The sequence below is a fragment of the Toxorhynchites rutilus genome, chromosome 1, assembly GCF_029784135.1.
Source record: "Toxorhynchites rutilus septentrionalis strain SRP chromosome 1, ASM2978413v1, whole genome shotgun sequence".
Classification (NCBI taxonomy): domain Eukaryota; kingdom Metazoa; phylum Arthropoda; class Insecta; order Diptera; family Culicidae; genus Toxorhynchites; species Toxorhynchites rutilus.
In genome coordinates this window covers 140,911,024-140,937,842 of record NC_073744.1, presented here as the reverse complement: position 1 = coordinate 140,937,842, position 26,819 = coordinate 140,911,024, and the positions used below count along the sequence as shown (strand labels likewise).

The following is a 26,819-nucleotide window of genomic DNA, read 5'->3' as shown; positions in this document are numbered from 1 at the left end:
CTCAGTTAATGCTGAATAAAATCATTTAATGATCTGTTACACTGTCAGAACGGTTGATTATTTGAAAATACGCCTCGGTATAGCCTTTATGTGAAGCTTTGTAGTGTTGTCAGCAGGGCTCAGCGAAGTCATATTCAACTCAAAGCGCCTAGAAGTATATCCTAAGGTGGGCCAACTTGCTAAACCCACTCTTCAGCCATCTTGGAAGTCTACTGTGTTTTGTTTGTGAAAAAAAGCACAATACGCTTGTACCCAAGCTCGCTCGTGATCAGTCTGTCTCTTTCACGCTTCAAGCAAATAATTCCCCTTCTACTTTCTTCCGTACTGTTTTCATATACCGCTCCCCCAACCAACATAATGACGAAACGGCCTTACCTAGTAACATAGACCCGTCTTGATTCAACTTAGGATCAAGGGATTGCTAAGATGGCCGCCTTTTATTACCCAGCATGGAAAATCGTAATCAAATATTAACATATATGACTCCAAACATTAAACAATACGTGAGTCCCCTAAGCGCGAGCCCTGTTTTATACTGCCTACGCTCAATTTGCATTGGATGGGATAGGGTTGCCAGAACCCGGCTTAGGATAGTCAAAGGACTATGAAGCTATCGGCCTTCGCATTCAGTTGGAAATGAGTTTTTGCTTCTTCCAGCGGTTTCTCTGCCAACATGAATTAACAGTTATTCGGGCTTCACTGCATTCGCTTCTCTCTCTCTCTCTCTCTCTCTCTCTCTCTCTCTCATGTATCATGTATGCATATATCGATGTTTTAGTTCACGGTGGGTAAACAATGGAGCCGCTCATTAATGGTGTAACTACTTTTTTGCATCAGAATTCAATTTTTCGTTTCACTTTATATCGACGTTAAAATAAGATTGTGTACGCGGGCAACGAGGTATACATCAGAGTGGAGTAGTAGCGGTGGATTGAAGTCAGGTTGAATGAAGATTCAGATTTGTATTCATTCGTCACGACAGTTAGAATAATCATTTGCTAGAATTGAATTGATTAGAAACGAACTGACGATCGTTAAGAGCGAAGATGAGCTAGTCATGTTGACGGCGAATGCCGAACTAGTCCCACTCGAAGTGAATCGACTGAGAGTTGCTTTTCATGTTTCGTTTTAGAAAATGAATACATGAACTTAGACGTGATATCATGTGAACAGCAACTACAACATAATACAATAACGTTCGGAATAGTTCGTATTGCTCATATAATTTCCTATGGGGAGTCGTATACCATTTATGTAATTCATAATTCGTCACTTGGACTATCCTAGTGCTAAAAATGTATTGGAATAGAGCGAGGTTCTTAAGTCATCATCTGTTAGCGAACGTAACTTCCATGGAATGAACGGCAAATATGGATTACGATTTATTTTGATAGATGCTCGTAGAGTTTCGTTATGATCTGGCCATAGACGGGGGCTTTACACGATTCAATTGTTTGTACATGTGAATGATTATGAAATTGCGATATTTCTGTTTTCTTTATTTGATTGGATACTGATTTGTAACCCTGGGCGAATTTCCGAGAACTCATCATGGTATTAAATATAAAATTGCATTTCGGCTTAACCCCTCAAAAACCTGTCTGAATTACCAATTCTCGTAAGCCACTGCCAGGTCATCTATTTTTTCTTGTGTCAAATGTGTGCGAACTTCATTGAAAATGTTACGCGGTATTGTTTCTGAAAAGAAATCCAAAATAATCTCACTCGTTCGCTACGACGTCAAACACTCACCGGAACAACGGTAAACTAAGTTCGACCAGGTTATCAACTCTTGCGAGAAGCAATAGACGCCCAGTCGACCGCCTTTGATGTTGCCATTGAAGATATTTCCGGAGTCCGCTTCCACTTTTTCCCCTCTGTATAGTCTGAATCGAATCAATCCAATCGCAGGACGATGCAACAATTTCCATCGATAGGAAATCTTTGGTTGCCAGCCTCTTTTCCACGAATCCTGCCACAGAAGCTTTGTTTGGCCAGGAACACTACCATCGTGCCATAAACTATTCCGCATCGTTTCCCCCGGACCTGTTCGGCTGTTCACCAACTTGAGCAGAATTCCCGAGGTAGCACTAGCCGTAAATGGGTAATGCTCCCAGTACGTTTGGTCGTCTTGCTTCCACGATACGAAATAGAATTTGCGATTGTTGACGTACCCGAACACGAAACCTACGAAATCGTCATCCGAATTGTCTGCCACGTAGAAAGTACCTTCAAAATCAACTCCTTCCAAGCGGTCGCGTCTGAAATTTTATGCGTTCATCAACAAGATTCTCAATAAGAAAGGGGGTTGGTGCATTACCCAATCGCCAGTCCTGGGTCACTGTTGAATTTTTGGAAGATTTCCGCTCCGCGATTTCGTATCTCCCAGTGGGGATCTTCTTGACTGTTTCCTTGCGGATCGAGAGCCACCGTTGTGTAGTTTCTGAAGTCGGCTTGTTTAATCCTACCATTGCGAGGACAGTTGTCCTTCCAGTCCACAACACTGTCTCCATCGAAATCGTCTTCGCATAAGTCGCCAAAGCCATTCACTGAAATTAGTGCTAGTAACAAGTGTGTGTACTAAGTGATACGAAGGGCACTTACAATTGACATCAGTTTGATCCGTGTTCGGAATAAGCATACAATTGTCTACATCGTTACGAACCCCATCATTATCCTTATCATCGTCACAAGCATCGCCTATGCTATCGTTATCGCTATCCAGCTGGTCGGCGTTTGCCGTATTTTTACAGTTATCCCGATCGTCCTGAATTCCATCTGCATCTACGTCTTGCTCCGTATCACATACATCACCCACCCCATCTCCATCGGAATCCCTTTGGTCCGAATTCCAACGAGTCGGACAATTGTCACAAGCATCCCCCGTACCATCCTGATCCCCATCGCTCTGATCCGCATTATATATCAACTTGCAATTGTCTTGTCCATTGTCCAACCCATCGCCATCAATATCTGCATCGCAGGAATCTCCCATTCCATCCCCGTCTAAATCCAACTGTTCAATGTTGCTAACTCTAACACAGTTATCGCACGCATCACCAATTTTATCGTCATCGTTGTCCTCCTGTCCAGGATTCACCACATGTGGACAATTGTCGTGTTCGTTGTGTCTTCCATCGGAGTCTACATCGTTCTGGCAGGCATCCCCCATCCCATCACCATTGCTATCCTCCTGTCCCGAATTCGGCACACGCCAACAGTTATCCTTCGCACACTGAGGCTCCCTGCAATTTAAACTATCATCCGGATACCCATCCGAATCACTGTCTACGCCACACAGTATTCCGTTTCCTGCCCTCCCCACTGGGCACTCTCCACAGAAGAAGAACGGTGCCGAAAGTTTCTTGTGACACTTGACCCCTGCATAGCAGGGTTTAGCCAAACATGCGTTCCTGCTACACCACCGGCCGTTCCCTTCGTAACCTTGCGGACACGCTCCGCACTCATAATGGGGTTGTTTCTCCACCCATCGACAGCTAACACCTTCGAAGCACGGCCGAGTCCCACAGGAATCGAACCGGCTACAATTATAACCATCACCCTGGTATCCCGAAGGACACGCACCACATCGGTAGTACGGAAAATCATCACTCAACTCACAGTCGACGCCTTCGAAGCAGGGATGCTTCACACAGGGATTCCGTCGAGAACACGAGCGTCCATCACCGTCATATCCAATTGGGCACAAGTCGCAATAGGGAATGTTGTTGACAACCCGACAGGGAACACCAGTGTAGCAAAGCCCATCATAGCAAAAGTCCGTATCTGGCATCGGGAAGGATTGATTCCGGGTGCAGTCCTCACACTTGTCCAGGAGACTGCGAAGAAACGCCAACTCGTTCCAGATCAGATCGAAATGTGCTTTCAGTGGAAGAATATAATTATGTTGCGCATTTCGAATTTGAGTGGCCATCTTACCATCACAATCGTACTCATACATTGGGGCGTCCATCCCGTGGTGTGAGTTACGAGTAGGTGGCAACGTCGGGTTCCTATTCGGCACAAATAGATTATCGAGGTACCAATCACGATCATCTCCGTAGCGGCGCAATTCATCACCGTTGGCGAGAATAATCGGGATTAGAATTAACAGTGATGAGAACACAGTTTTGCAAATCATTTTTGCAGCGATGCCAAATTGCAACTGCGTAACGATGATACGATGGGAGCCTCTGGTAAAATGTTGGTGTTTGAAATTTAAGACAGATCTGTTTATCGATTCAATAGGGAATAACATAGTAGATAATATAGAGCTAAAAGCAACGTGGAACGCCTCTTTTTGCTTTGATATTTCAATCCACGAATCGACTAAAAAAATCTAAGAAGGACGTGAATCTGTATTTTTTTATGTAGGATTACGGCTTTCGGGAACATATCGAGGATACAAATTAAAAAACGGAAAATCGGTTGCATCACTAAAACTATCCAATTTAGAGCGTTTTTTTTTTGAGATATTTGCATCAATTCATTTGGGCACTCCCTAACAGTCTATTTCAACTGCATTGAATATCTATTGATGGGCGCAAAAATAATCCACCACCATCGAATTATTTTGAAAGTTCTTTCAAACTTTTCGATATTCCAGTCGATACTACGTAAAAGTAGGCAATTAGTAGACTATTTCAGTATCGTTGATTTATTTCTTAGAAGAACAAAAAAAAACTTCTGTTCATAAATGACTACTTTTACGGTATGATACAAAAAAAATCAATTGCGTAAATTTGTTTTATCGTGTTTTCTCCATCGATGTACCCCTTGGTTTTGACAGCTGACTATTTACATCTGACACGGACATAATTTTTGTAGCTGTTTAGTCAACTTTACGTGCGTAGTAGCGGGTTTTTGTCGCTGAGGAAGCTTCCGAAAAATGTATGGAAAGTAAATCTCAATACAGGTCCGAAATTTGATTGTGTCTGGCCTGCAGCGTAAAGTGTCTCAACGAAACGTTGCTGAGAAGTGGTGCGGTCCATCTGGTCTTTCTGAAGCATCAGATGCTCGGCAACGTGGCTGATCGATCGGGAAGACTGATGCAATAATGGACAAGCAAATCATCTGAGAAGTAATGAAAAACCCACGAACGACCATTCGGATGATTCAAAAAAGTTTGGATCTGGATCTTTCCAATCGAACCATTCTACACACTCTTGAAACGGTACCTCAGGAGTTACTTCGCCAAAAAGCGATCGATGATCAGCAACACCAACAAAAAAAAGATCCCAGTTTGCGAGGGACCATGTCAACAAGCCGCTGGAGTTTTGAAAGCGCGTTATTTGATCGGGCGAGTGTAAATTCGAGCTGTTTAACAAGAAAAGACGACTTCAAGTGTGGCGGAAGAGCGACGAGGGCCTCCAGGACCAGCATCTACAACTAACTATGAAGTACGATGGTTGTCATTCAGCATCGAGAAAATTCCGGAAAGATTCAATCGTTGCTGAAAAATAATCTGCCAGTTTCCCTGGGAACTGAAAAATACATTCATGCGAAAGAGTTCATTTTAATGTTTTCTATCCAGGTGACACTGCGATCAAATATTTTTCAATCAAGTGCTTTTAACAGGTGGTTATCGAGTAAGCATTAACCACTGGTGGACTTCGTGTATCGAGGAAAATCTAGAAAGAACTGATCGTTGCTGAAAAATAATCTGCCAGTTCCCCTGGGAATTGAAAATTACATTGATGCGAAAAAGTTTATTCTAATGTTTTATATCCATGTAACACTGCAATCAAATACATTTGGTTTTGTGATTTTTCAATCAATCGCAATTAATAGGAATGTTTCTGAAATTTATTCTTCCCCATCAGTAGAAAATTTCCGTATCCAATATTGTATGCGCGCGCAACGGAAAATGTTTCGCTTCGCGAAAATTATATAAATTATATCGATTATTGCTCAGTCGTTGAAAGTTTCAAACTCAGAGAGTTCAATCCCCTCTAGTTTGCCTTCCAAATTGCCATCGTAAACCACACCTTCTTCCGATTCAATCACGCACAAAAAGCATACTTAAGCGATATTCTGGTGGTGAAACGCTCATCATTATTGATGTCTAAATTTTTCATTTATTCGATTATCGATTAATCGTTGGGGCATTTTTCAATATTCGATTCATTCGAATAATTGTCTTTAAATACTCGATTAATCGAGCGAATATTTATTTCTTGTAATAATCACGTATCACGTTGTTTTTCTGGTCGCGTGGTCTATCCGGTTGTCGATGTTACATGGTAGGATAAAAAAATGTTGGATAAAAAAATATATTGCCTAATTCTTAACCTAGAAATGCATTAACCTTGAGAAAGATTCCTTTTTTCATTAATCGCGATTACAGCGACAATTATTCGATGTATTTATATTTTGATTTTCAATTATTCGATACAAAATTACTCGATTATGATTTCAGATGTTCGATTATTTGAATTAATCGAACGATTAACCGACGTCTCTACTCATCATTCGTTGCGTGGACACCGACTGGACAACATCGTTGCTGGACGAGCTGGACGGAGAGGGATCGAGTGCCTTTCTCAAGGCAAGAGGGTGGGGGTGTAATGCTGGAGTAGAGTAAAGTTTTCCAAAAGTGTCTTTCTCAAGGCTAGAGACGAATGAACTTAAAAAGTTTAAAGTCTCTATAATACAATACCTTACCTTACCTGAAACGCATTCATTTTTCGTGAGGACATCGACAAGGCATCATCGTAATTAAACAAGCTGAACGGCGAGAGATCGAGGGATTCATTACCTGGCCTGGCCTGACCTGAAAGACATGCAGTTTGTTTGCAACTGTGAGGGAGGGCAGAAAAGTCGAGCCATCAGAAGAAGTTAAGGTGACCAAGAGAGTATCAGCAACGAAAAACTGTTTCCCGGGAAGACATCGAAGCAGCCGCCACACACACGTACACGCGAGGATTTTTTTTCGTTTGGATGCCATTCAGCATCGAGAAAATTCCGGAAAGATCTAATCGCTGCTGAAAAATAATCTGCCAGTTTCCCTGGGAATTGAAAAATACATTCATGTGAAAGAGTTTATTTTTATGTTTTCTGTCCATTTAATACTGCGACCAAATACAATTGGTTTTGTGATTTTTCAATCAAGTGCAATCAACAGGTGGCGTAAGAATATTCCTATTGTTCGAATGTTCACAGTTGGACTGTTCATAGTGGGACTGTTGATATGACGCTTCCATCGTTGTGTTATTAATAGTGGCAATTACCGAGTTTTTGTCTCGATATTCCAAGTTAATTTTTTTTCAAATGTTTAAACGGAAGTTTCATTTTACCGACAAATCGCGCCAGAAGTACCCCTTTTTACAAAAGAACTTAAGGATTATGAGGCCAACACTGCATATGTGATATGTTGCTCATAGCGGTATTTAGATTGAGCCATTTTGTTGAAACAGAAGTTTGAAATCAACAATGAAACATTACAGGTAGTTCTGATTAGGAAAAGCTTATGCAAACACCGAAACATCCCCAGTATACTCGATTGACATCCACTCCATGCTGAACTATATGGTGCAGAAATCCAATCACTCAGAAGGTTTGGGTTGCAGAAGGAGCTCTTGCGTTTCATACTCGTGGCTTGTACTTCGGTACTATTGCACTTGATGTTTGATGACTTTGAAACGCCAAAAAAATGATGTGCTCGTAAAAAGAGCGAAGCTATCATCTCCAGAGTATTTTCACCGCATGGATCGCCCCAGAAGTACGTTAAATAAATAAATACCCGTGTTTTTATTTATTTATATCTCAAAGAATTACAATAGTTTGGTCATAATCGTAACCGTGACAGGTGTCCTGATTTTCATCACCGACCAGATGGTATCCCTATCAATATGCATACTTTATTCGAAGTTGGTTCACAAATTCTTATGCAGTATTCTTCATTTGTCTCTTCCTTTTCCAACAGTGGCACGAGGCGGAGGACTTTGGTCGTAAACGGGAGATCCGTGCGCATATGTACAAACTGCGCGAGGAGCGCCTGAAGGAACTGTACGCCCCAGTAGAAAGCTTCGTCGGCTCATCGATCAGTGCCGTCATCATGGCACAGCAGCAGGACACCAGCACCAAGTTCAGTTTGTCCAAGAACTCTGTCACCGGTAGTCACGGCGATTCTCTGGCCGACCATAGCTTCGAGAGTTTCAAAACCAAGGAGATCAGAGACTCGGAAAGTCCCACCCGGTATGGTTACGGCAGTTCTCGGCTCGTGTAACTCTTTCAATTGCAATGTTGTTTTTTCCATCCTCGTTTAGATTCGGTACCGTAATTCCTTCAGACAATAGTGGCTGGCATATCACGACGTCGCAGGAGGTAAGTGCCGATGGCAAGACGCACACGGTGAGAAGCTCGGCAACCACTGAAGGCACAAAAGAAATCGATGGCGGTAAGACGTCGTTCAGTGGCAAGAACGAAGAAGCTCAAAGCGAACGCTTCGAGGGTGACGATACAAATTTTGTCCACAGCAAGGGTGATCAATCGTCCACTTTCCTCACTGAGAATACGGTGGTCGAAGGTGACAACGGTTGCAAAATCGAGAAAAAATCTTCATCAACTATTTCGTCTTCTTCGAAAATTATCCGTTCGAAGCATGTAATTGAAGATGAAACAGATTTTGTACCGGTGCGTCACGATCAAAGGGACACCCTGTTGTCAGAAGGCAAAGGAGTTGACACTTTCACCAGTAGCACCCGCGAAGAGCACACAAAATCGAATCTCCTCACGCACCAAATCGATGGAAACATATCTAGCAAGCATCTTTCGAAGGACCCGGACCGTGTTAGTGAGGCTTTCAGGCTGATGGAGCTTCCTGGTGAGGTACTCCAGCGAGAAGTCACCGTCATCAACCCTACCACTAAGATGATCACGGTTACTAAAAAGCTCGAGGATGGCACAACGGTGACAACCCGCTCGTACGAAAGGGTCGACGCACCTTCGAAGAGCTCGACGGTGACGAACGAGTCCCATGTCAGACGTGATTCGGAGATAAACTCTAAGTTCTCGACTCGAGATGAAACCGAAATCCAAACCACGAAGAAAGACGTTGCTGACAAAGTCATCAATCAGCAGTTCATTGTTGAAGAACGTACCGACACTCAAAGAAACGAACAGATTAAGAAACACCATCAGCAACAGCAGCAGCAACAACACGAAATTACTAATAATTACAACAGGATCACCGTTGAACTCGATGCAGCCCACGATTCGTTTGCTCGTTCTCTGCGCTGCGCTTCTCCGACCGGTAGCGTTCGCTCGGTCCGTTCGAACTCGACCACCGGGCGGTCAAGCGTCAGTCCCGATAAGTCCTATCGAAACAGACGTTCACCTTCGCGGGACTCCGACACCAGCCGTCTGAGTACTCACACCACGACACGTTCCAGCCGCACAGACGTCTCAAGCAAAGACTACATGAAACCAACGCTTACATCCGAGAGGAGACAATCGAACTACAAGGAACACACAATCCACGAGTCTTCGTCGGTGGTTGATTCGTCTGATATTGTAGAAAAAAGTAAGCCGAAGGAGCGCTCTACTAGTCCGAAAAAGGTCCCACAAAACACACCGGACATGACCCCTAGGGGACCGTCTCCCGACAAACTTTCCAGACATACTTCCCCGAGCAAAACCCCTAAAGACGCGGCTCCGTTCTGCACGGTAAACAACTCGCGTGGTACATCACCACAGAAACTTCGGGACACAAAAACGACATCCGCCAAACTGGTGCGGGAAAATTCTTCCGAAAGCTTCAATATCGATACGACCATAACGGTTTCAACGAACGACAATCTTCAGCAACGTGTTCGTGACGATGTAGAGGTGTTCACCACCAAGAGCCAAATTACCGACCTAGATGATATCACTATCAACGTTAAGCTCGAGAACGTAACCGATGACATTGAGGTGACCACCACCGTCGAGGAAGTTGATATGGACAAGAAGAAATCGGTGCCAGAAAAAGATGAACCACCAGTAAAGAAGGCACCGAAACAGAAACCGCCGCTGGTCCGAAGTGAAACCTTCGAAGAACGTTGCCGCAAGATCCTCGGAATGCCCGGGAATGTTGATACGGAAGAGGAGGTGGTGGATAATGTCACATCCAGCATTTTCAGCACATACGACAACACGCTGAGTTCTGAAACACGAGAGAAGCGTATGAAAATGGAGAATGAAGTCAAAACGAACCAGGAATCCAGCAAGCAGCAGACTACACGTAAAACAAACGACTTCCTCGATTACGAGCGAATGGTGGAAACACAACATAAAACATCTCCGGAGCCTGAGAAGGACAAGCCAACCCGTACTAAGGAGACTTCGCAAGATCGAAAACCTTCCGAATCAAGAACATCCCCCACCAGGAAATACTATGAAACATCACCAAATCGTCGTCCGGATGCGGGAACAAGCACTGTAAAACCTAGCGAACCGAAGGAATCGTCTCCTGTGCGTAAGTACTCCCAACCATCTCCTGATCGGCGTCCAAAGGAATCGTCACCAGCCAAAAAACCGACGGAATCTAAGGAGTCGTCTCCCGTTCGCAAATACTCCCAGCCATCGCCTGATCGTCGACCGAAGGAAGAATCGCCAGCTGGAAAGCAATCGGATTACAGGAACATCTCCCCCGTTCGTAAGCACTCACAGGCCTCTCCGGAGCGTCGTTCAAAAGAGCAGTCACCCCATAAAACTCCAACTGAAAAAGCAAAAAGCCCATCTCCTATTCGAAAACCTTCTCAGCCGTCCTCCGATCGCCCGAAAGAACAGTCACCAATGAGGAAACCTTCTGATTCGAAGGAAAGTTCCCCGGTTCGCAAGTATTCTCAGCCTTCACCCGACCGGCGTCCGGTAGATCTGAATGTAACCAGGAAGCCATCCGAATCGAAGGAAGCCTCTCCCGTTCGTAAACCTTCGCAACCTTCTCCACATCGGTCACCATTGATGAAGCCATCTGAGCCGCTCGAAAGCTTCTCCGTCAGAAAAGTCTCTCATCCATCTCCGGAACGCCATCCACGTGAGCAGACCCCTGTTCGTAAGTCACCCGAAACGAAGGAAACCTCACCACCCCGATGCTCCCGTTCGAAGGAACGTTCCACGACTCCAACTGACACAATCAACCGCAAATCTCCTACGCAGCACGAGAAACCTTCAACTCGTAAACCTTCGACAACATCTCCGATGAGGAAAACTTCTCGTGACACAGCTCAAACTGAGACCACGGTAGTGAAGAGCAAGGTAACCTCGAAGGCCGATATCCTCGTCAACCAGAATAAGGAGGGTAAAAATATGTCCGTCACAGAGATCACAATCCAGCCGCAGGTTGACGCCAAGAAGTCCGATAAGATTCTCGCCAAGCAAACTTCGGACAATAAATTCGACCGAAGGTCCACGAGCAGTCGAGCAGTAACGAGCAAATCTTCGTCCGATTTCGACGTTAAACGTAGAACGCACAACGAGAAGTCGGAAACGGTTGTTGACAAAACAATACGCACTACCACCAATAAATCCAGGACACCAGCTACAAGTCCAGATAAACGAAGACCATTGGATAGCAGTCCCACGAAAACTGATAAGGGTAAACATCACATAACAGTAGCCAAGATCAAAATTGAACCAGTACGGAAGCCCGTGCAAGCTAGGATCATTGTAGATGATAGATCATCTAGATCGGCTAAAACCATTAAGACTACCAAGAAAATCGTTGATGATTTCACAGAACCAGAATCGGACAAAGATACCGGTATTTCCGACAATGAAATCGACGATGAAACGGTCACTACAGTGGAGACGACCACCACTACAGTTACCAGCTCTAGAAGACATCCAGCCACCGATAGGAAGGATTCTGCTCCCGTGTATCGAACAACTGCCAGAGCGGACAAGGAGTACTCGCGATCCTCTAGTGATAACGTGTTGAAATCGAACACCACCACGAAGAAAACGCACACTACCAAAACGTCCACCACTAGCAACAACACTACAGCATCACCCAAAAAAACCGAACGTCCAGTTAAGTGTGTAACCACAAAGACAATCAATCTCTCCACCAAGGCCACGATCGATTCCGACAATCTGGACAACGTCGTAATTGACATCCAGCAGGCGAAATCCTCACGAGAACCAACCCCAAATCGGTTGATTCCGATTCCCGTCTCGCCCGACGAGGACACCGGGAAGCCACGCTACCCGGACGCCGTTCAGGAACCAGACGATGAACCCCGTCAAGCCCCGAGGGTCAACAACATCCCCATCTTCGAGGAAGCTACCAACGAGTACATCGGCTGTGAAATAAGTGAAATTGAAGATCACGAAGTGCGGGCTGCTCGTGCTAGTCGCATCACGAATCTGGATCGGGTGACCGAGGATGACGAGTCGCTGCTGAGCGTCACCCAAAAGGTGTCCAAGTTCGTCGAGGAAGCGAACAGACTGAAGGATGACACGGCAACAAAAGCGGCGCCGAACCGTTTCGTGCGTCACGAGTACGAAGAACTGGACGAACATCTCAGGTCGGACGAGTGTTTGCTGAGTGTGTCGGACAAGGTGACTAAGTTTATCTCGACCGCGGAGGAGGTTAAGAAGATTAAGACATCCAAACCGTTTACTCCGGATCGCGAGATCGACACATTGGAGCCAGATGAGAGCCGCGCGAACGTAAATGAGAGGGTGTCCAAGTTTTCTACGAATGACAGTAACAGAACTTCCCTGACACGGGAAACAGTGGAGAAAATGGACCAGAGTTGGTTGGTTGAAAAGGATGAATCGCTGCTGAGTGTGTCGGAGAAGAAGAAAAAGTTCATCGCGGGCTCGAATGCTCCCCAGAAATCTCCCGAATTGGTGAAGAATATCATGAAACAGACCACCAGACAGGAGCGGGACGAGGAAGGCGCAGAACTCGATCAGAAGACTAACATTGTTGATAGATATACTACGACTGCTTTGACGAAACCGAGGGACAAGGTTCCTCAGACCGTTACGTTGAGAAGTACCGAAGCGGTGAAGAAAGCAAAGGAAATCTTCGAAAGCAGTAACAAATCAACTGCAGCGGAGATCGCCCGCCAGAAGGATATCCTTTCCCGACCATCGATTTGGGAAGATCGTAGAAAGAAGGAACAAGCTACGGTGACGGTGGCTAGGGAACCGAAGGCGGATCAATCGAAAAATCAAAAAGATGTTCGACTAACCGACATTGGTGTATTCAGGAAGCATCAAGCAGAGGCTGAACCTGAATCGCGGAAGCCAACACCGGAGGAACCCACACAAGAGGCTCCCAAGACTCGCCGCGATAGCGGAACTCCAAAAACTCCGGCATACATTAAGGACACCGTATCCACGAAGAAAAACCTTTTCGAGAAGAAAATTTCCTCATCGAAAATGGAAGTTGCCAATGTTGGTCGATCCACAACGACGACGACACAGGAGGAATGCGTAGAGTCATCGGTAACGCATGCCAAGCGACCTTCGATCACGGAAAAGTACGAGCGCTCCGTTTCACGGGACACCCCAACACCTGGCAATAAACCTTCCTACATGAGCCACACGGTTAGCTCCATGGAACATATGAACACAAGCCGCCGAGAATCCATCGACAGCACACATCGAATAGCTGAACTGAAAGAGCAAGTTCATCAACAGGAAGCTGCACCGTCGAAACCATCGAACAAATTTGGCGTCGAACTGAAGCGTACAGATTCCGGGCGGAATGTCATTCCTGCTCTGGTCAAGCGCAAGAGTTCGGCAGACATTCCCCACTTCGAGGAGATTTTCAACTTGGAGCTGTTGGAGAAAATGCTGGAAACGGTCACCGGTTACGAACAACGCAGACGTATTCGTGCCCAGATTCGGTTGGTCAAAAAGATGGGAGAGAAACCGAACTCTTCTACCACAACGACCACGACGGTTACAACTACAACTAAAATGAACAGCAGCAGAGTTCGCGATACGAGCCCGAAAAGGAAGGAACCGAGCCCGACAAGGGTGACGAGGAGAGGCGTTCAGGATACGGAAGTTCGTTCTGTGAAAACGGTTGAAGTGGAGAAGAAAAGCGATACGCTTCAACGTAGTTCAAGCCCAACCAAGCCCAAGTCCACGACGATGAATGGAAAGATTTCCACTACCGTCCCTACAAAAACGCCTAAGGTTACCGAGAAAATTGCTCCGACAGAACCGAAGGATGACAAACCGATATGGGCTACCAGCAACATTTTGAAAAAGGCATCCGAAAACACACGCAACTTCAAGACGGCCTCAACGACGAATACCACAACGAAGAAAACAATCACCACAATTCGGGATGTTCCCAAGGAAATGAAACCAACCGACTGTATTACATCCAGCTATGGCGTCGGACCAACGGACGAAAACGGTCTCCCACTGTTCGGCATCCGTGCGTTGAAGAAAAAGCCTGCCGAAACGGGTTCAGACTACGAAACAACTTCCAAAATATCGGGGAGCAGCGTGTCGGAAGCGCTGTACTCGGAGAACGGATCCGCCCCCATAGGGGAACGCAAGACCACTGTTTATTCATCCGACGTAAGGGATTTTGAAGATCTAAACCTCTCGGAAAGCAAGCGTAACCTGGCGATCGTGCGCGACAAGCGGTTGGAGCGGGAAAATTCCCGCAAAGGGTTGATTTCGTTGACGAAGGTTGAAAAAATCACCAACGGAGGCAGTCACGTAACCGCGGAGGAGATTGGCACACTGGAGGACATTCCGCATCGTCGACCCTCGAAGCTACAGCATCGTGGCTCCGTGAAGGAGCTGACTGAACGGTTTGTGCACAAGGAATCCTCATCGTCCCTCACCTCGGACAAGAACTACCCCAAGGCCGGACTGATTCTCCGCTCTGCCCAGAGTCATTCCAGCCGGGCGTCGACACCGGGTGAAATAAGTTCCGCCCGATCGGGATCGATCGATTTCGACGAGAACGATGTCGAGCTGCAGTCATCCTCCGCCATTTCGAAAAAAGCGCTGCGCGAAAGTATTATGACATCCACTTCGTCAGCTTCCTTCATGACATCCGGCAGGACGGAAACAAACGAGGAAGAGGTCGAAGATGGAGTTGTGTTTCGCAAAAATCGTAGCAGCAGCAGCAGCAGACAGACACGATCGTTCCTGAACGATGGAAGCCGCGTTTCTGGAGTTCAGGATGTGCTGGAGAGGATGCGCAATGCCGACAATGGTGAGTTTGCAGCGACGAGTTGTTGGGTGTGTAGACATGCTTATCGCGTTGTATTGAATTCTAGTGGAAGAAAGTGACGATACCGAAGAGGACCGGGAGGCACGGGCTTTGCTGAACAAATTCCTTGGTGCTTCGGTCCTTATGAGTGGCATGGAGTCAATGGTCACGAGTAGCATGAAGGAAGAATCCACGAGCGGCACCGTACCCGGATCGCAAAAGGTAGGCCAAATCGATGTTTTTAATGTACCCATTAAAACGGGGCAAACATCATCAACCACGGTTCATTACCATTTTATCTCGCAAATATGTTTCTGCATCGCTTTAATGTGTCTAAACCAATACTAAAGGCAATGAAGAAAGCCAATGACCGTAATTAGAAGTCATGTGCGTCTGTGTGTCGGCAGCCGTCACAGCGCGTGCGAAACACATTAATCTAGTATTCAAGGCGTATGCCGGTAATACACAGCTTACTATGATTGTGTTACCCCAAAGAAGAAAGTAAAAATACGAACAAATGTTTTCGATTCACGCAATGTGCCATGGTCAAGGTCGACCGCGTTGGTATCGACAGAATTATCATACATTGTCGTTGGTCAATCGGAAAGTTAATCAGTTCCGAATGTTCACTGACAGTTTGAACTACTTGACCAAAACTTCCAACAAGGCGGTGCCAATCACGTGATTCCATTCGTCACGTCAGTGTCATCTAGAGCGAAACAGAGCGACAACAGCAGCAGCAGCCGGGACACCCATTGCTCTTTGTTTCTTGTCCTTATTGCCATCCCCATGTGTGTGCTTAATTCCGGATCGCTTTTCCTGATGTTTCTTTCTCTTCAGCGGGAAGAAAGAATCCGCCACGTATTTCCCGGTTAATGAACGAGCACAGCTGCTACCATTGGGGTACACATTGGATACCAAACGACCAGAAATAGAACTAATGCGGGCCAGACTTTGCGTACATAATGGTGATGATGCCGTTGATGCTGGCTGGCCGGAAACGTAACGCTTATGTTTTCTTTTCTGAACCTAATCGATTCTAATCGATATTTTGCTTCGGATATATACGATAATGATCGGATATGTGCCTTTTTACTTTGGTTGGAAGAAAACCAGCGATCGAAAGAAGGACTAATCAAATTATTTATTCACTATTGCCTTTTGTTTCGTCGTTCTCCAAACCGATCGAGTTCGGTGATCTGAAATAGTTGAATCTACCATGATTTTTCTTCGAAGCTAACGTTTTAGATTAAGATTGGTTGTATTGCAGAATTCGCTATTGAACCTCATTAGCAGACTCTGATTGAAGAGAGTTCATCGATGCTGGTGTACAGCAGGGTTACCATATCTACAGAATAATCTGTATTTATACAGATTTTTCAGATTTTTTGAAATCAAGAATCTGTAGATACAGATTACAGATTTTTTTTTGGTTTTCATACAGATTCACAGATTTTCCAAAATAAGGGTCCAATATTAGTAATGGCTTGATCTCAATAATATTTTATCCCAATTCACCAATTTTATTCATACTTTACAATAAATAAATAACACTGTTCGTCATTTTCCTACTCAAGTACAGTGAATGCGAATTTTTACGTGGATACCATCAACACCGTCAAATTCATAATAACATTGTCAATCAATGATACTAAAGCTAAGATTATGTTTCAAAATTGATCTTATAATTTTAACCCCTTGCGATCGTATTTAATTTCTACATGTGTGTCTTACTAGTCGCAATTATATTTACTTGAAAAAGCAATAAGGTATAACTTTGTGAGATTATATGCAGTATATGTATAACTTGTGAGATAATGAAAGATGAACAAGATTCCTTTATTTTTTGTGAACTTCTGATAAGTATTTATCAGAGATGAAACGGATATCCGGTATCCGACCTATCTTGTCAATACTTGCTATCCGGCCGGATACCGGGTATTTGAAAAAAAAACTTGTTATTAACATTATATAAATTATAAAATAATAGCATATAAACATCATTCACACATGATTAAAAATAAGGTGTTATTACTGACATGTGAAAATTGTTATTAAAATTAAATTATTGTCAACTCATATTACAAACGTTTTATTCAGCTTCATCGCTTTCGTTTCGTTTAACAGGCGTTGAAGACGACAAGGAGCTGTTATTCTCAGAAGATTCATCTCAAGATATTTTTGTATGATGTTTTGATATTGATGATTTTTTGTCTGTCTGTTTGCGTTTCGCGAACTGGTCTGACTTGAACCTCGGGTTGCAATCAGATAATTTGGATTTTCTTCTATGTAGCTAAAACGACCTCTCCTGCGTTAAAAGATATTCTCATATGAAGTAAGTTCGGTGTTCTTTGTCCTAATCCAAATACTTTTTTGATGCAGCAACATGCGAAAATACCTCGAATATATAAAAGCCCAACGCACTTCTCCACCAAAGCTAATAGTTTTTGAGTCTACAAATTAGTGAATGTGTCGCCGTTCAGAGTAATTCCGATTTGTGGTGAAGTAAGTGTTCTAAGTTCGTTCCCAATTTCAATGAAAATAATTGATTGCTGATTGCATGTTACTCTTACTCTTACTCAACCAGTATTAGAATTATCTCAATACGCTTACCAAAATCTACTCATTATAATATAAACCATTATCAAGAAAAAAAACGTTTCCAAATTTCTAGTAGAAAACATGATATAATGTTAAATAGGATTTTTTTCAACTAGCAATAATCGCATCTCGGTAAAACCTCATTGGTTACGTTATCCCCACTGCGCAAAGGTAAATAGGATATTTATTCTAAATAATTATTCGTTAAAAAAAATATTCGTCCAAAATTTTTATTTCAAAATGTGTTTATTTCTTTCTCACATTTAACGCACTGTTTGCACCATGTAACACGCCGTTTCTCTTAATTTTGTATTTCCTACTAAAGAGCCGAATATCCGGCCGCCACTATCCGTTTCATCACTAGTATTTACTGAACAATTTTTTCATGTTTATGTTCAAAACATATTTGCTATAATTCTTCTTCGTGTGATAACTTTCGAAATAACCCCCAAAATGCAGTCCTGGTTTTCGCATGTATCATAAAAATAATTAGTTTTGCGTCTTTCTGTTTTTATGTTTCTGTCCTTTTATCCTGTTCTTAAACATGTGAATTCAAAAATTTAAAATCCAAGATTTAAACATTCAAAAATTTCAAAACCGACAATATAAATTCAAAAATGAAAAATTTAAAAAATCGGAAGGTGTCATTCCTAAATTATACCCTAAAATCGTTTGGAGAGGTTCTCTCGGTTGTATTCTCGGGTTTCCCGCGGAAGGCTCGCCGACTTCGCAATTAGATTACTAATCGCGACGGCGAGTGACCGGGAGGGCTCCTCTGGAACCAATAGGATCGGCGAAAAAGCGTACACGCGGTGAATAATAGAATAAATCGCCGGGACCATTGTTACTAGGGAAGTTTTCTCGGTGACCTTCTCAAGTTTCCCAAAAATAACTCTCCGTCGTCGCGATTGAAGTGTGATACAGAGAGCCTCATTACGAGCGTCGCTTCGTAGTGAGGGCGAGATGATTTGTATGCAAGATTATATACACTTCATCTCGTTTTCACCGTGAGGTGATATTCGTGATCAGGCTCAGAGTAGGTGTGAGGAATAACGGAATATATCGCCGGATCGGTTGGCCTTGGAGGAGTTTTCTCGGATACCTTCTCAGATTTAATTCCGATGAATAGTACATGCGATGAATACTAGAATCATACCAGAATCCATTTTACAGGTTTTCCTTCTCAGGATACCTAAAGATAATCTCTGCCGCGTGTTGTAACACATGAGATTCTCGGATTTTCGTTTTGTTGAGAGGTCAATTGCTCACATTCACATAATCACATCACTTACCGTGGTGAATCCTGATTTTTCTTAACCATTCCTACTAACAACTATCCCTTCCATGATAAACGCTAGGGAACCACGCTATAGGGGCAACCCTTCTGGCCTTCGGGCGGCGAATATCATACTAACATTCCTTCAATTCCCCTGGTGACTGTAAGGTCGGCGTCGTTATTGATCATTTAAAGCTCGAATCATCGAAAATTGCACAACGAGAATGATTTGCTAGTCCCAAGCGTCATTCTGTGTGTTCTTTGTGCAATTTGGTAGGTTCAAGTCAATCACGGAGAGCAACTACGAATTGTACCGTCTACCCAAGCTCAAACTCTGTCCTTTTATCTTGTTCTTGTTTGAACATACAGAACAATGGCCTTTACGTCTACAGAGTGCCCCAATACATGGAGTTTTCCATTATTTCTTTCCTGAAGCATGGATGACAACTTTTGTTTATACTGAGTAACGCTGTTTTGGTTCGTGAATAAGTTCACAAGACATTAAAATTCGTTTAGAAAAAGTGTGATACATTGTTGCATAAATTATAATATTATACTTCTTTGCTGTGATGGCTGAGAGCGGACAAATGATCGCAAAGACTCTTTTCAATACAGATTTTGATACAGATTTTCTAAGAAAAAACTCAGATAAAAAAAGATTTTTTGAAACCAAAAACATAGATTTTGTTATGGCAACCCTGGTGTACAGTCAACCTTAAAATTGAGTATACACATGTTACTTGACGATACTCTCCATTTATTTGGTTCAAAATATTTTGAAGACCATTCATCTTTTGATGCATATTAATAACACACACATTTAATTAACTATGCGAAAATTTCTCTATTCTAAGCATCGCAAAATTGAGTGAACACCTTAAATTTCTCCAAACAAATTAATCTTTTGAGTAAGATCTTTGCGAATTAGCGTACTTTTTTTCGTCAGTGGGTGATGTCAACACCAAACTTCTGCTTGGACAGTGATGGTTTTTGCTTTTTTTTTTGGGTGTTTGAAAAAGGTTTTTTTTTCAAAATAGCAAGAAGAGGAAAGAAATAGATATTGTTACACATACAAAGATAATTAGTAAGACTTGTCGAAGAAAGTCATTGCGGGAAATAGCAGCTGCTGTCGGAAGAACCCACTTTACAGTAAAGAAAACTACAAACGGGTGGAAGACGCAAACGGATCCTACCTTCTGATGATGCACGAATAATTGTGCGAACATTGCGAAAGAAACCTATTACAAACTTTTGGCTTCTTCACGCAGTTTCTCCGCCAAAACGACTAAACAATCAGTCGGGCGATTAGTCGCTATCTCCCTCAACCGACTCGACTATATCATTTCATTCTTCTTAGTCCACGGCTTACAGAGACAAGGCTAGTTCTTTAGCGAGTAAACATTTTTTTTTGATGACGTCATCCGAGTCGTCAGTGAAAACAGTCGCCAGTTGTCGCGTAAATGTTCCTGAAATGAAAAATCGAAAATGGTTCAATGCGCTGTGAGCGGGTGTATAAATTATGAAAATGACATTATCGGGCCAAAAAAGAGATTCTTTCGCTTTCCGAAAAACCGAGATAAATGTGGATAAATGTTTTATCAAATTATTCATGGTGTTAAATATAATCAACTATACTATCGACGCACAAACTTACTAAGCACGAAAAATAAAAAATAAGAACACATTGTTTACTTCAACGACTCAGATGACGTCACTAAAACATGACTGATCCGGAGTAGCTAGCCTTGTCTCTGTAAGCCGTGTTCTTAGTCATTTTATCACTTCATTGCATTTTGAAGTGACTTCCCCCAAAACGAATTCGTTCCTCTCTCTCTTTCCCATGTATCTTAATGGATGCATCGGTGTTTGAGTTCAACGTGGTATGACATACGCTACAGGTGAGCTATATTTCTTTTTATCGTACACGAAAATTACTCACACGTATAAAATAGCGTGCAGTGTGTGTGTGCTATTTACTAATTCTAACGCGAGGACCTTTATAGCATACTTGATAAATGTCTAAGTTCGTTGGTTTGAGTTCACGATGGGTAGACAATAAACAGTCCATTGATGGGGTAACTAATTTTTGCATTAGAAATCAAGTTTTCGTTCATCTTTATATGGACGTAAATCTTATTGCGTACGCGGGTGTAAAATTAGTGCCAGGGAGAAATGGAAGTGTGGATTGAAGTCAGTTGAATGAAGAAGCAGATTTGTATTCATTAGTCGCGTCAGTTAAAATAACCACTGACTGGACTAGTTCACCAATCTTTCTCGCTAGTCAACGCTAGTCAATTCATTTTCTAGTCACTTTTTGTTGCCGGCGCCTGCCGAAGCAGTTCTAGTCGATGCGAAGCTGCTGAGAGTAGAGTCGGTCTTCATTTTTCACATTCGATGATTTCGGGCCCTGATTGGAAGACCTGTCAGCTCAGACACAGTCCGGAGAGCAGCATACAGGAACAATCTGAGAGGTCGTGTTGGCCGTGAAGAGTATTTTATCTCGAATATGAATATGAAAAAAACGACTACAGTTTGCTAAGGCATATGTAAACAGACCTAATGAGTTCTTAAACAGGGTCTTTTATACGGATGAGCCGAAAACCAATCTCTTTGAATCGGATGGAAGACAGGTGGAGTGGAGGAAACCGGGATCGGTGCTTCAGATTCAGCATTTGGTTACCACAGTGAAACACGACGGTGGTAGTCAGTTGATGTATGGTACATTGGCGGCTTCTGGTACAGGAACTATGGAGTTTATCGATTCGGCGATGGACAAAATAGCTTAATTGATCTGCCTGAAACGTAACCTGCAGTCTCCTGTTCAGAAATTGGGTCCCCATCTTGATTAATACTTTCAACATAATAATGACCCAAAGCAAACTGACTTCATGGTGAGGATATGCCTGCTTCATAATGTCCCAATCAACTCAAACTACCAGCGCAATCACCGGACTTGAACATTATTGAGCATCTATGGTGAGAAATCAAGAACCATCTGAAGAATAAAAATCCAGGGAACGAAGCGGAACTACGATTACGGAGATCTGGAATGCACTTTCGTTTACGGTGACCAGAAATCTCGCCTCGGCGCTTACAGGAAGTGCTGGACGCCAAACGGAACCATACCAAATACTAGGGGAATTGATTTTTGTTATTTCTTAACATTTGTGAACTGATTTTAATTTTCTTTTTAAGGAAAACTTGAACCGTTCACTCAATTTTGCCACATCTTAATTGGAGATTTTTTGTTTGTATTCCAAATATGAAGTAGAAATGTGACCCGTGTTTCAACCCCGAAAAACTCAAAAATAACAAACCAGCAAGAGGTGTATACTTTGGATTCAAAAAGTTTCACTTGAGTAATTTTACACTCTGAAACGCATATCTTCATCAATAACTCTGCAGGTACTTGTACACACATATAATACAGTTTTCGTTTGTTTACGATAATGGTCGCGGAATAGAGTTTTCACCGAGAGCGCGTCTTTCGAATGCTTGGACAGAGTTGAATGATCCTACTACTTATGACTCATTCGTTAGTGACAAAACTGATCTCATTCGCATTGTTTTAATTCGCTCTTTTCGGTTTTGCAGTGTTCATCACTGCTGTCTTCTCATGAACACTATCATTCCCATCTTCAACACTTTTTCATCAGTCTGTTTTCCCTTCACAAAGTCCATTGTTAGATCTGCATCAGGTCGACTTCCAGATGCTACGATCAGCCTATCAACAATTTTGGGGGCCTGGTAAATATCAACTCGATGAAAAAGGACGCATGAAAACCTCCCAATTGAGATCGACACTTCTGACAAGTCCAAAAATCAACTCTGGATGACTCTAGACCACATAAGAAAAAAAAAATTCTTGAAGGTTCGTTTGTAATGCAGTTCATCTCCGTCGTCGCGTTCTGCATTATCTTTTTTCTAATCTCCTAGCACGGTGTAACCTAAAAAGAGAGTTGTTTTATACTACTGGAAGCAGCTTGGATACAAATTTTGTAAGCGTTTTGTGCATGATTAAATCTTCATACAAAATTGTGTGTACGGAACCTTGTTCCAAACAACAGCCGCAAACCGTTTTAAACCTGGATCATGTGGACAGAATCGAATTGGTTGTCAAAAAAATCCAATTGAAATGTCAAAAGAGATCTAATAATTAGGAGAGGAAAAAAGTGTTACTCTTCTTATAATAATCCGCTACATAGAGAAAGTATTGTTGTTGAAGGTGAAAGTAATCGAATTAATAAAAATGCACGAACTACATTTTTTCATCGATTAATGCTAGCGTTTCAAATCATGAGAGATACTTAAAATTCAGTATTATTGACTCCTAAACGTATATAAACCTATTAAAATTCAATTTCACTTCTCGACAAATATTAGGTGTTTATTATTCTGAACGATAGAATTATTTTATTTGAATTTTGTTCTTTCTTTGTAACAACTAAAAAATACGAATCACACAAATTACACAAATTACTCCATTACTTGGGGGTCTTAGTAGCCTAATTGGTTGCGTGTCCGCTACTAAGCGAACGATCATGAGCTAATAACTCAGGGCCCCTCAACTGACCATCTTTGTGTGTTATTCTAGCTACTACGTCCACGCAACAATCATCATGTGTCGGTAATCCCAGTCCCTTACCGCTCACATTACGATCTGCTGCATCGGTAATTGGTGCTAATTCTAACACAGCAATGGAAGCCTCATATCAGCAGTCCCGTTGTGAACAGTCCAACTGTGAACATTCGAACAATAGGAATATTCTAACGCCGAAAAAGGCGGCATGTGTTGTGTATCGATAGAATTGGAATATTCTTAGGCCCAAACAGCTACTGTGTTATAAATAAAAAAAAAAACAAATGTTTATCGATGGATAGGAATCTTAAGCCTAAATAATATACAACAATAGTTATCTTAACATAAAAATGTATACGAATAAATTCGGCTCTGTGACAGCTGAATTGCTAAATGAGCCTAATAAACGGATGGGATAAAAAAAAATAAAAAATACTCCATTACTTCAATTCCGGTTCGTCAAAAGGTAAATAAACAAAGCCTGAGTCACGAAACCGTTTGCTTCTTTCATAGGAGAAACATCTGACAGCATGTGGACCGCAATTTGTCCGATACACGACCATTTTTAATCGGTTGAACCGCTCCTTGTTCCGTGTAGTGACAATCACCGAGTTTTTCGTCCATAATATCTGGTAGAATCGTCCAGAATATGTCGTAACCTTAAAGAGCTATAACCGTCGAGTACAGTACGTTATGCAGCATTTCCCATTCCTGTTCATTGGAATATGTTTTCACGACATTGGTAATATGAAATCCGACCTTTGCCAATTAGAAAAATATTTCGCTACACGTAATACCCCATTTCGGCCAGAGTTAGAAATATTCAGTTTTTTTTATGAATTGAACTCCGTTAGCCTCAAACCATCATAATACGTCATTGTGGTATGATGGTTGCTAGCTAGATCACTACAAAACGTCTCTGGACTATATTGGGTAGATGATGGGCAAAATTGGTATTCGGGACGTTTGGTTGAATTCTAAATTCATAATCTTATTCGAAACAAAAACCTATCTGCAAACACATATTAAAATTTGATTTAAAGTTTTGACTCTGCTCTGATGGTGTGCATTTTGATGGGTGATTTTGAATCGACATGTTGCTTTTTATTGTAATAGAAGAAATAGAAGTACTTTCTATGTGCATTCATGCACATTTATGAGCACACCACTGAAACAAAACAAAAAAACTAGGGTTCAACGACAAACTGAACGGGGTAAAAACGCAAAACCAGATTGACATTGATAGATAAGACAAATCAAATCAAAATGCACCTTTCGATCGTAAAAAGCATTCAACAATCCGTGAAATTGCGTTCATTCATGGTTCACTAAATCGGAATTATGGGAAACGTTTATGATTTTATCACTTCCTTTCCATCTTACCGGCGTCATTTATGGAACACTTTTCTTCTCCAAATAAAATTGCACCGCTCGAACGGTGATGGTATATTTTTCATAAACTATTGATCATCGATCAGATGATAGTTATGCCAGTTACTCAGTGTTTCGAAAATTTCAATTTACGGGAATCCATTTTTGTAAAGTATATCAATAATAAACCCATAAACGTGTGATGTAAATCACTCAGCTCTCGGAAAGCCAGCAAAACGAAAACCGTTTGTTTCTCTAATCTGTAAAAACAGATAAAATACATGTTAACGCACGGTGCAACTCCAATATCCATTTAACCGTTGTTTTGCCGCTCTTTTGATGTTTTTCTTTTTTATAAGGTGCGTCCCGTTTACCTTCCTGCTTTTCTACTTCCACGAGCATTCCGTCCACTGCGCATCGTATACGCTCAATCCGTGATTAAGTTTTATAATACTCTCATTAGACGTATCTTGACGCTGTGCCGCCATCCTCAGTGAGTTAATTTTGCCTCGTTGACGTTTCCGTCGATGGTGATGATGAAGATTTCAAGAGGAAAAATTATTCCTGCATCTGGACCGCGATATATCATAGCTTTCGCAGATCTCGACACATCCCCGGTGGTTTTGGGGTAAATTGACTGGCGAAAGTACAATCGTTCGTTTGGCCCATCACACACGTTTGTCATTGAATTCGTTAGACCTGTGCTTGATCGAACAATCGCAACATTCACCCAAGCTGCAAAGGAAATACCTACGACTAGCAGTGTCGTTCTTGTTCCGACTTGAAGGTAATTTCAGAAAAAAATAAGATGTAAAGAGGAACAAGGTGGGTTCGATCGGCGAGATATAACATGAAAAAAGATTATTTTCAGGAATAATTGTCGGGTTTGCTCCACAGTCTTCAAGCCTTTACTTGGTGTGTTGTTAGACGTTTTCAACTGGATTAGCAATAAGCTACTGTGAAGGAGTAACGATGTCATTTTTCAGTTTCCAAGCTGTGAACAGAATCATGTTTGTGGAGCCGAAACACCTTGATCCAGCAGGATCGGGTTTTATTTGTTTATAAAAGTAGTGGTAAGACGGACAGGTCGATTTGAATAGCTTATTTGGAATTTAAATGAAATATTTAAAGAGACTATCAATTTTCATATTTATGTTTATGAGATGTATCTTTTACTTGGAATTCGAACTGCGCGCTATAATATTGAACTTGTCAAGAGTAGTAAATGTGAACAAAAGTAGAAGATCTTAAGCGATTTCGCATAGGTATATAATTGTTACTACATCGATATTGTGCATTTTGAGGGTTTAATTTCAAAATTTGATTTACTGATGCTAATATTTCGGACCATTGAAGCAAAGAATATTTTTTTGTGAGTGAAGAATCGTATACTGTTCGAATAATCGTACTGATGGGTCAAGACAAACAGTTGCTAGTTGGAGTAAGACGGAAAGTGAAATAAAGTGATCTGCAACTCGCACTATCTTTGTTTCTACTTGTTTGTTTACATTTCGGTTGCGAGTTAGACGAACGATAAGAAAGAGATAATAATTTACGTTCAGTACTACAAAGTATAATGTTCCATATTGATATAAAGTCATACAGCCATTCCATGCAGAACCGATATAGTGGTTTCATTTTTAGAATGGTCCGAAAAATCAATTTATTCCACTTATCCTCAAAAAAATTTTTTTTTAAATTCATAACATTTTAACTACACCTTCCGCCTATTGGAGGGATTGAAGCTGTTGCTTGTCATGTAAACATCAGAGGCAAAGATCTCTGTATTGTCAGCTTGTATTGGCCTCCGAGAG

The 26,819-nt window shown here is 42.2% G+C and overlaps 2 protein-coding genes and 1 non-coding gene across 6 annotated transcripts in view; 1 reads left to right on the top strand and 2 right to left on the bottom strand.

Annotated features, from left to right (window-relative positions):
- LOC129762761 (serine-rich adhesin for platelets-like) overlaps positions 1–26,819 on the top strand; it is a 151,167-nt gene that overhangs the window by 92,186 nt on the left and 32,162 nt on the right. For all 4 annotated transcript variants that reach the window (XM_055761281.1, XM_055761282.1, XM_055761283.1 and 1 more), the window contains 3 exons: positions 7,925–8,196; positions 8,268–15,181; positions 15,246–15,400. In XM_055761281.1, the coding sequence (XP_055617256.1) occupies positions 7,925–8,196; positions 8,268–15,181; positions 15,246–15,400 (7,341 nt within the window). The remainder of the gene's footprint in view (positions 1–7,924; positions 8,197–8,267; positions 15,182–15,245; positions 15,401–26,819) is intronic.
- Positions 1,208–4,333, bottom strand: LOC129762762 (cartilage oligomeric matrix protein-like). Its single transcript, XM_055761286.1, has 5 exons — positions 3,940–4,333; positions 2,605–3,882; positions 2,321–2,549; positions 1,753–2,261; positions 1,208–1,698 (listed from the first exon to the last, which is right to left on the bottom strand). Exons 1-5 carry the CDS (start codon positions 4,256–4,258, stop codon positions 1,607–1,609), a joined length of 2,427 nt encoding a protein of 808 aa, XP_055617261.1. The 5' UTR covers positions 4,259–4,333; the 3' UTR covers positions 1,208–1,606.
- On the bottom strand, positions 17,808–17,952 carry LOC129763675 (U4 spliceosomal RNA). The gene has a single exon (XR_008741010.1). It is a non-coding gene; the product is annotated as a U4 spliceosomal RNA (small nuclear RNA).